Source organism: Sander vitreus, chromosome 18, assembly GCF_031162955.1.
Source record: "Sander vitreus isolate 19-12246 chromosome 18, sanVit1, whole genome shotgun sequence".
Lineage (NCBI taxonomy): Eukaryota > Metazoa > Chordata > Actinopteri > Perciformes > Percidae > Sander > Sander vitreus.
The window spans coordinates 15,157,530-15,168,113 of record NC_135872.1 but is presented as its reverse complement, the minus strand read 5'-3'; the positions used below and the strand labels follow the sequence as shown (position 1 = coordinate 15,168,113).

At 39.1% G+C, this 10,584-nt stretch overlaps 2 protein-coding genes across 3 annotated transcripts; one reads left to right on the top strand and one right to left on the bottom strand.

The window, feature by feature from the left end:
• The first annotated feature begins 1,324 nt into the window (after positions 1–1,324).
• Positions 1,325–4,776, top strand: nme6 (NME/NM23 nucleoside diphosphate kinase 6). Of its 2 annotated transcripts, none has more exons than XM_078275272.1 (6): positions 1,325–1,415; positions 1,625–1,720; positions 2,836–2,938; positions 3,307–3,346; positions 4,010–4,170; positions 4,338–4,776. In XM_078275272.1, the coding sequence occupies exons 2-6, from the start codon at positions 1,628–1,630 to the stop codon at positions 4,487–4,489; spliced, it is 549 nt and encodes a 182-aa protein (XP_078131398.1). In that variant the 5' UTR covers positions 1,325–1,415; positions 1,625–1,627; the 3' UTR covers positions 4,490–4,776. The 2 variants fall into 2 exon arrangements, with proteins under 2 accessions (XP_078131398.1, XP_078131397.1); XM_078275271.1 differs by lacking the exon at positions 1,325–1,415 and adding an exon at positions 1,422–1,527.
• Positions 4,777–4,788: 12 nt separating this feature from the next.
• On the bottom strand, positions 4,789–8,520 carry baalcb (BAALC binder of MAP3K1 and KLF4 b). The gene is made up of 3 exons (XM_078275274.1): positions 8,300–8,520; positions 6,071–6,270; positions 4,789–5,687 (listed from the first exon to the last, which is right to left on the bottom strand). The coding sequence occupies exons 1-3, from the start codon at positions 8,478–8,480 to the stop codon at positions 5,523–5,525; spliced, it is 546 nt and encodes a 181-aa protein (XP_078131400.1). The 5' UTR covers positions 8,481–8,520; the 3' UTR covers positions 4,789–5,522.
• Positions 8,521–10,584: the final 2,064 nt, after the last annotated feature.

Below are 10,584 nucleotides of genomic sequence, written 5' to 3'. Positions count from 1 at the left end.
CTATGTGGGGCATCCATCCCCCCTTTTTTCCCTCCTATTCTCTCTCTCTCTCTCTCTCTCTCTCTCTCTCTCTCTCTCGCTTTCTCTCTTACACACACACACACACACACACAACCTCCTCTTTTCATGGGTGTGGCCATTTTACATTGCTGGAATGTGCTCCGTGTTTGTAACTCATAATGTAGCCTATGTCTGATCTCCCACATTGACGACATTCCACAGGCAAATATCTCCCTCTTTCCAGTCCCTGTGTGTAGCTGTGTCTCCCCAGAGACTGTCAGCTACTAGAGAACATCTATCCATCAAAGGTCCAACCATAATCTACACTAAGGCCCACAAGCCTCTCACTACACTTAGAGTTCTATGGTTTAAAATGTGAACTGTGACTTTTTTTTTGTCAAGACACCTTGCTTGCATCATGAGGGTACAGCTCTAAAGCTCTGGCTACTTTAAAGCACTGAAAAGTCCCAAATGTTACAATTTGAGGACATTGTGATTCTTTAAAGGGATACTTTGCTGATATTTAACCAGCTTTGTATTGTTGGTAGTATGTGTTAATTAACTATGTTAAACTTCCCTCCATCTTACCAGTGCCTAGATCTCCCTACTTACAGGCCAACAGAAAAACTCCAAGTGATGGTTGCTCCAACGACAGATACTACCGCATATGAGAAAGTTGTTGTGACTATGATTTGTCTTTATCTGATCTCTGTCCTAAAGCTCCCTTAAACTTTAAAATGGTTGTGGAACATTTCCATGGAGCATCCTGTTTGTTATGAAGGCATGGTTACGGATGGAATAATGCATACAAATGTATACATGTATTTGTTTATTTAACAATAACAACAATAATAAAGATAACGTATTTTTGACTGATGATGTAAGCATTTCTGCTTTTTTTTTAATTTGGAATTTGTGAACAGTGACCTGGCAGGTGGCAGGGCAGTGAAGAGAGACACTGTCATTTAACTTGAGGATTAGAATTCAAGCACTCATATGGAAGGAATCTACTTTGCTGCAGTATTGTGCAAGACACTGAAACAAGAAACAGAATTTTCTCATCTTACATTTCCATCCATTGTGAAAAGAGTATGTTCTAAATTAGTTGGACAAAACCTTACAAATGAACTTGTCTAGTTTAGGATACAATTTAAGAACATTTTATGTGCGTCAACCTGTCACGTCGCCAATTCTTCTGTGTCAGAGTTTAATTTCAATGTGACTCTTTACAGATATTAGCTGAATATTAACTCATACTGTTTTGTTTTTATTTTGTGTCACCCTCGCAGTGGGAACATGTGTGCTGGTTTAGTTTCTGGGGACAGTATTAACGAGCGGACTGACTGGTGCGTGCGAGGATCGTATAACGTTAGCGAATATTCGCATGTTAACGTTAAAAACACGTTAATATTAAAGTGCGTAGTTACATAAAAAAAATCAAAAAGACTTGTACTTAAAAGGAACATATTTATGAGCTTGAACAGTTTAGCTTTCTTGAGGTTCTTCAGCAGTAACGTTAGCCTGACTGTAAAATACTTGTTCTGCTTTTTGTTTACATTGTCTACATTTCTGTTGACACACTGTGTATGATTATAATAACCTCTGATTTCTGTCTTTTCTGTAGACAATGCTGTTAACAGCTCGCCGCCTGTCCAAAGTGCTGCAGCTCACCCTGGCGGTCTTGAAACCAGATGCTGTAGCTCATCCTGTGATGTTAGAGGTGAGCTGCTCACACCATCTCACTGTCTGTCAGTGTTACGTGATCATTTAACTTGTTCTGTCTCCAAACTTATTCAGGTACGCTCCTTTAGTAGTTAAATATTTCTACTTTAAACGGCTATATTGCTGTCACCTGCGTCTTCCAGAATGAGCACTGATATCAGATAAAGAGTACGTGTTGACCTCTGTGTATTAAATATTATATGTTATATTATATTGCAGGGAATAGAATTCCCTGCCCTTGTCACATGAGCAATTAAGGTTTCCATGGCAATTATCCAAAATTCTGATACCATGGAACCAGTTTTTGGACTTGTTTTTAAGGAAGTGGCAGACTGAGCCTATAGGAAATGTGTATTGTATCTGGATATACAATTAGTTTAAAATTAAACAAATGAAAAAAATAATAATGAATGTGATGTTTTATTTAGCAGGATTACATTGGGTTGTTGATTTTCATTGCTGTATTCTGATATGTCCCCCCCTGACTTTTAATTGGTCCCCCTGTGCCACCCCACACTTAAAAAGTCCTGGAATCGCTCATGCTCCAAGGCCGAATGAATGTAAAATCAGTGTGAGCATCACAACTTTCTAAATGACTAGATCTAATGATTGTAGTTAGTTGGTCCCCAGTGGATTCCTTTAGCATATTTTGTCTTTAATTATCTGCTCTAGCTCTTCCAAAGTTTGAGACACAGATATGGTAATAATAATGGTCCATAATTATATGAAATTGCATTTTTTTTTTTATTGAAAAACATAAATTTTTTTTGAGGAAATATCCCTAAACCTCCATTTGCTGTCTTGATAGATTCAAAGGCCCAAGGCCTCACAGTCATGGAAGTGGTCCAAAAAAAGTGGACCACCTGTTGTCATCTTAATAAAGAGAAGGGTGACATTTGGTATCCAAATGTTTGGTTGTTTTTAAGTATCATCCCTCTGGCTGCTCTATTACCAGCCTCTAATACAAGCATATCATTAGAAAATGCTTGTCCTTTTCCTTCTAGCTTTTGAAACAAATCTCCAAACATATTTAGCTATAGTTTGATTGTTACATAAATCATCATATCAGCTACAGTATGGCACAACAAGGTAAACTCATTTTTCTTCTTTCAGGCGCTCCACCAGAGAATCCTAGACAACAACTTTGTGATCGTTAGATGCAAAGATCTTGTGTGGAAGAGACAGGACTCTGAGAGGTTTTACGCTGAACATTCAGGTGTGTGGACTGTGGACACAACTCCTCTCTGTTCAAATGTATTTAAATGAACAAAGTGCTGCTTTATTGATTATATCTGACCAAACAGTTGAGACAGCAGCCGGTTTTAGCAGACACATTATATTTACTGTACAGCATGTAGGTTTGAACAAGTGATTCATCCTTCAGTGTATGCTATGTATGTATTGCTGGAACACCCACACACAGAGAGGTAAAACAACCTCTTGTCAAAAGAAGGATAACTGAAAACGATTTGTCATTCAAATTAGCCTATGAAAAACGGTTTCACACAGTTAAATAGCTTTTTAAGCTAATCAGAGTTGGAAACTGTTAAAGCTCTGTTTAACTTGCTTTGGTTTGCTTCTTAGGGCGATTCTTCTACCAAAGACTTGTTGAATTCATGTCAAGGTAAGCCTCCACGCTGACATCATACATGTACATTACCAAACCACGGCAGCGTTGAATGAATTACTGATGCTGTGATGCATTTGGATAAATGCTGTTTTCTGTCTGATGTTCTCGAAATAACAGAGACATTTCTATACCACATAACCCACTTGGCTGATGCAGAAAAAGCACATGTCAATTGATGGTGCTCCAATTTCATGCTCAGCAAGTCACTAATAGATCAGTTTCTGAAACTTCACAACAGGAATTTCTATTATCAGCAGACAACAGCCCTGGAGCAATTTTCTGAAAGTCAGCATTTAGGCTGCTCACTATAGCTCCACATGGCTCTCTCTGGATTATAAAAGGTGCTTGTAATCACCTTGTCATATTTGTCTCCTCACAGCAGTGAATCAGTAGTTGCTACAGCAACCGTTCTCTGGATGCTGTAGGTGTTATTGGAGACACAGGAATCATCCTCAGTATGTCAGCCAGTCAAGATATAAACAGCATAAATTGTCTATAAATTGGATTTTGTATGAAGAGTCCATAATTGTCTGTTGAAGCACATAATGCATCCAATGTTTAAAATCAAATGTCTGTAACAGCCACTCAGAGCAGTATATGGTTTTGCAATGACTGATTCATGACCACTCAAACTGCTGTTGAATTCTCTCCCCATAGTGGTCCGATGAGAGCGTATATTTTAGCCAGAGAGGACGCCATTTGTCACTGGAGAGAACTTATGGGACCAACCAAAGTGTTCAGAGCCAGATACACCTCGCCTGCTACTATCAGGGCCCAGTTTGGACTCACAGACACACGAAACACAACTCACGGATCAGGTAGGAAGTGTGTTAAGTGATGTAAGACTCCTCAGCGTTTCTTACGTAGGCCAACGGGTTTACCTATGGGATGTCCTACACCCATGCATTATCACATTGGCTTATCAAATCACAAACAGGTTCCCAGGTTTCAAAATGGTCATATTTTCAATCTCCATTCTCTCCAGATTCTGTTGAGTCGGCACAAAGGGAAATCCATTTCTTCTTCCCAGACTTCTGCGTGGAGGAGTGGGTGGAGAAAGAAGAGCCATCGTTCAGATCAGGACAAATACATTACGACCACCAAAAACAGATCCACACACTTTCAACGCAAAGCTGACCCCAGAACTGCTGTTACAATCACTGATCCCCCAAGGACCACTTAGAAACCCTGCAATTGTTCATCAATTGCTCATACAAAAAAATGCAAGCTGCCAGAGAAGATGCTACAATCCTACCTGCTATATTTAATGTATACTGTGTGACGATTCCAGAAAAGTGCATGTATTTGTCACCAAAGTTCCTCAAAGTGCCAATATGTTTATCCCATGTTTTTGTCAGTAAAGCTGATTTTCCTTGAACATGGAAAGATATACAGCTTACAAAGTCATTAAAAGAAGCACCATACATGTTTTTTTATTTATTTGTTGTCATTAGAAAACATGAACGGCTAGATAAGAAAATGTAACACTGTATTGTACAAAATGACACAATATAGAAATGTTTTTTTTACATTGTCATCAAAAACCCCTGTCCAGGCATCACTGTAAATAGTGCAATCGTCACAATCAGTTTCACCTTCCTGAGCCATACAGATTGTGGTACAGCAGCAACTACATGTTATGTATCAATGCCAAATGACAAAACTACATGTATAGTTTGTGAATATTCAATCGTGAAATAATAGTTACACATATTTAGCATCTTAAAATAGGGGTGAGAAAGCTTTTCTAGGTTACTTGAGAAATTTGAAATGTGCCAAGTAATGATTTCCTGTCTTCTGTTATATACTATGAAATCTTTGATTTGTTTTTGTTCTGATACTGTATGTAATGTAAAATATCACGTTTTGTATCTTTTCTTACCAACCTACGGTTTTACATGTCAATGTCTTCAAGACAGCACAGTAAGACATTGTTGTAACAGGCACCATAGAAGTACATCTTACAGTATTACATATAATAGGCCTAGTTAAACTTTTAATGAGCCATGTTTTCAATATGACAATCGAAATCGTACAGTTCAGCGTCTCATCCCTCTTGTGCTTTCTTCAGCTGTCAGACCTTGAAGATGTTTCCACAAAAACACCATCCGTTCACTTGTTTACCAGTCATCTTCCTTTTTTCTTTGGCTTCTTCCAGTCTCTCCTGCACTCAGGTGTTTGGTGTGGCCACCTTTTTGAGGCTTTCCACGGGTTTCATAACCTCGTAGGTGGTGAGGGACTTCTTCACCTTCCCGTTCTTGTCCACCTGATGGATGCTCTGTGTCACTGTGATGGTCACCTGCTTGGTCGACATCCGATTGTCCTGCCATTTTGTCTGATGACGAGGAATGAAAGATGGGACATTATAAACACTATTCAGTTCACTTTTACTATTATGTATGTCAACGCATCAGAATTCTCACATTTGAGAAGCTGGAGGCAGCAAATGTTTGGCAAGTTTTCTTTAAAATAATGACAAACAATTATTTCATTATCAAAATAGTTGCCGCTTATCTAATGGTCGACTAATCAATTATTTCACTAATTGTTTCAGCTCTAACTTAACATGTGAGCTGGCCATAAAAATGAAAACAACAAAGATGATGGTTTGATTCTCCATAACTTAACTACAATTGGTCTCCCACAACTTATTTTTACTCAACAAATGAATAGAAACGAAAAAGTGCTCTGATATTCTATATTGGTAGAGCGTCTTACAATCTCTTCAGTGTGTAGAACACTTCTGCGCTGCACTGTGATGCCAGAAGATGGTAACACTGCCTCCTTGACTGGAGAGCCCAGTATTGCAGGGGGGCTGCTGGACTTCACGTCGTTCAGACTGGCTTCAGACACGGACGAACGGACCTTTAGGTAAGCCTTAGCAGGGAGAGGGAGGCCGTCCTCGAAGAAATCTGGAACTGGAAAACAAAAGCTCAGCTTTATCTGAAAGCTTGCTTTACAATCCTGGATATGGGGGGTGAATTGGTAACATGTACTTTCCTGTTGATCTGTTAAGACTTCAAGTGTTGAAGTGTCACCCATGAGCCTCCCACATCTATGTGTGACAGGGCCTTGTTAACCAAGCATGTGCTCTGAATCTAAAATGGTTTTACAATGTAGCTGTAAACAAGGTGAGACATCCACACAACATTCTAATTAACCCAATCAGATAACGAAAATTATTTTAGCAGAAAAACATTCAATGCTGAATACAATAAACAAAATGTATAAAACATATCATTATAAGCAGTTATTATAGGTTTTATATGCAGTTATCTAGAAACGGTATGGTATAACAATGCTTATAAAAGGGATGGAATAATTAAGAAACAGATAGCAGAAAGGAGCTTACAGTATGGCATTAAGCCATAATATGAATTATGTTGGCAATAGATTAACCATTTCGGAGATAACCACATAATCTGAGATTAGTAGTAATTCAAATGCTGAAACTGTCATTTTTGCAAAAAAAAAAAAAAAGATTATTAATTGTTACTGGATCTCTAGAACAAAGAAATCAGGGGCTTCTGCGACAGGATAATTGTTAATCATAAATTAGTTATGCACTCTTTCAGAATAAAGAATAACCAACAAATGGTGTATTCCAGCCCTGACACTATAGTAATATCACACTATGTATGATTTGGGTAGTGTAGAAGTGAGTCATTTGTAAATCTAACAGCATTAGTCAGAGGTTGAAGCTTACTGATAGCGTACCTTTGCATTACTGTCACCACTGACCTAATCTGACTACAGTGTGGAGCAGTGAAGTGTCATGAGTCATGGGAAACACTCTGACTATCACTCTGAAGCGGTATTTGGTGTGCACGGCAAGTGTGGGCTAAGTGTACTGGATGATGGCATTGTACAGCTGTATACCTCCTAATAGTGATGTGTAAACATGAACTTAAATATTCCAGGCCACGTGTGGACTGGCAACACAAACAGAACACCACTTTTTAAAGGAAATTCTGCACAGTAATGTTAAAAATCATCACCATATATTACAGATGTACATGTATGTTACATTATTGTGGCACTGATATAATCTATGTAATTGCCATCTGATTCATTTGACCAATTCTGGATCTGCTTTATCTCTACAGAGTGAAACATAACAAAATTTGTCTTCACAATTACATCAAGGCTGCTCTGCCCGCATTTACTAACAGCTGTAGCTGTTACCATGAGAGCCAAGTCCTGTCTCAGCACAGTGGCTTTTGATGTAGCCTATTATGTCCATTTACTGATTAATTTCCTCCTGGCTTCAAAGAAAATGCACCAACTCAGTGCACAAGAAGAAGAACAGTAGAATCATAGTCAGACCCCTCTGTTTGTGAGCTGTATGTGGTGAATAACTGCAAAGAACAAAGGTTTTCAAATGCTTAGTATGCTACTCATCTTTGTGCCGTTTTCCTTAGCTACAGCATGAGGGTCACCACAACTATTTTTCATCTTCATTTCAATTGTCTGTGTGCACGATGGCTCCTTGTTTCAATTGGCCGTGAGAAGCCTCTGAACGTGTTTGACGTCAAAAGGGAAACTGTTACACAGGCTACAGGCTTTTTCCTACAGAGAAAAGCAGATAGGTGTCACACTTCACTTTGATGTGAAGAGTGTAAAGGAGCCCACTCATTGATAATCCAGTCAAATTATTTACAGCATAAGCCTGAGCTCTCCTAGCCTGGTGTGACTAAAAGCAAATAGTCTTGTTTAAAATAGCCCAATGAAAAAGAAAAACACATGTAGTTTTAACTAACATTAGCATAATGAAAAAAATATATTTGCAAATATACCGTATTCTGCGGTGTGGACCTAATTAAGTACTAATTTATCCAACCAATGCATTATTCATTTGATCAGCAGTTAAATTACTGCCCATTCCTGTTTTCAGACCAATTAAGTATTAATTCATACATCCACTCAACCGTAATTGATTCTTCTTACCAGGGCTGATTGTTTTCTCAATAGCAAAGTCAGCCTCAGAGTTCTCAGAGGGGATGCTCTGGATGGACGACAGGGGGATATCAGTGTCTGTGCTGGTAAGCCATGTCGACTCTGTCTCCTTGGTCCAGCTCTCCAGGTATCGAGGCTCCAGAGCATCAGTCCTGCTCCCCCCACAGCCCATAGCTCTGCCTCAGGCTCAGGGCACCCACACTTCCAGCTGGACTTTTCTTCAGAGCGCAAAAAGAAAACCAGAGACAGATTTATACTGGATTTCAATTTCATCATAGAAAGCTGTGATATTGACTAATTGAACTGGCATTTTGTAGAATATAAACAATGAATCTAGAAAATAATTGGCAGATCAATCAATGATGAAAATAATTATTAGTTGCAGGCCTCAAATAAATACTGTAGAGTTCAATTCTGTACATTTGACCAGACAATTTCTCATATGACATTAACACAAACACATAATACTTACAGCACAGCACACAGCTGCGGGAAGAACCAAGTGTCCTCATAAGAACAGGCTCCAATGATTTCTATCCTTCAAAGAGTAGGTTGAGTGGTCCCCTCCGTCTAAACTCAATTTTGTTTACGGTTCTCTATGTGTATCTGAAGGCCCCATCTTCTGATGGTCAAATCAGGTGAAGGAGGCCATATTACACAGGAGCTGAAAGGTCATCAAAACCAGCTCATCACCTGTGAGAAACAAAGAGAGGGAGGGAGGCTGAGGAATTGATGACAATACATCCTATTGTGTCTTTTTTACAACAATGTCTTACTGTAAGTCAATTTATTAGACAGACTCACTACCATTAAAGCTTTGCTCTACCTGATACACACAAACAAGCACTGGATCAATTAATTACTGTCCCCTTGAGTTAGAGATGAGATGAGTAACCAACTCGTTTGTTATATGTCCTTATACTGTATATGGAAGCCTGCCTATCTATCTATCTATCTATCTATCTATCTAGAGAACATCTGGAAAATTGGCTATCACTGCAAATCAACACATCTTGTAAAACAATTAGCCTAATTAAAGAACAACCAGAAAAGCACAGTTTCATCACTGATCAGTAGGCTATTATTCAGGGTTATTGAAGCTAGTTGAATCGGGTTTCGCTGATGAAGTGATGTACCGACCGACACAGAATAAGCAGTTCAATCTGGTCAAGCCTACTTCTTCCTCATTTAATTAGGCATATCTTTCCCCTGACAAATAGGCTCAAATTAGGGAACCCAAATGGTAATGTAGCCTGTATGGTAAAAGCTATGGTAAGGCGCAGTAGGCTAAATGAATACTGATATGAGTCTGTCGAGCAATTCCTAACCTCGCACCACTACCATACTGTACAGGCCAAAAAAAAAAAAACAGTATAGCAACGATAGCGTGAAATAAATCAAAACATAAACGCAATATGATGCCTGACAGAAACGCGAACAACGCAGTTTAAAACAGACACCGCGCAGTAAAATATGATAAAGGCTTACTGATGGAAGCTCCGTTTGTGTGTCGCTCCGGTGGCTCCTCCGTCAGACAGACGCTAATGTTGTCAATATCAAAGCCTTCCGCTAAGTAACAGGCTGTCCGCACCATCCGCTCCTACATTCATCCTCTTTACCTTAGAAAAGCTGGATTTATTAAGAGTGAATGGTAAATCATCCAGCCTCTTGTCGTGAAGATAATACGTGTATGTGTCTGTAAATGTAAAGTCCTATGTGAGGGAATTATACCTCAGCTGTTGCCAGTTAAACTTTAAAAATAATATACTGGTCCTGTGGTAGCCTACTTGTGCTCACTGTCATTAATGGATTTTCTGCTTCATAACCATAATTTTGTTGCATTTTGGCCCATTACCGAGCCAAATAATCACACACACACACACACACACACACACACGCACACGCACGCGCGCGCGCACACACACACACACACACACACACACACACACACACACACACACACACACATTGTGGCACAGCACTGGGAGCATCACCCCAATAAGATGGTCACTACTCTGCCCACAAGGGGACAGTCACAGCTCACTTCTGTACTTAAAGAACTAGGCTGGTAAATACCACTCTATGTTCCCATATTATCAATTAACCCTTTTGTGTTAAAGGATTAATACTATTTGTGTGGTTGTTTGGTTGATATATCTCTAAACTATCACAAGAAGGTGCTGGATGCAAATGTAAAGTAAAATCTGCACACTTGTATACATTTGGAAACAGTTACAGCACAGACCTTCATCAGAGCTGGTATATTTATAAAGCTC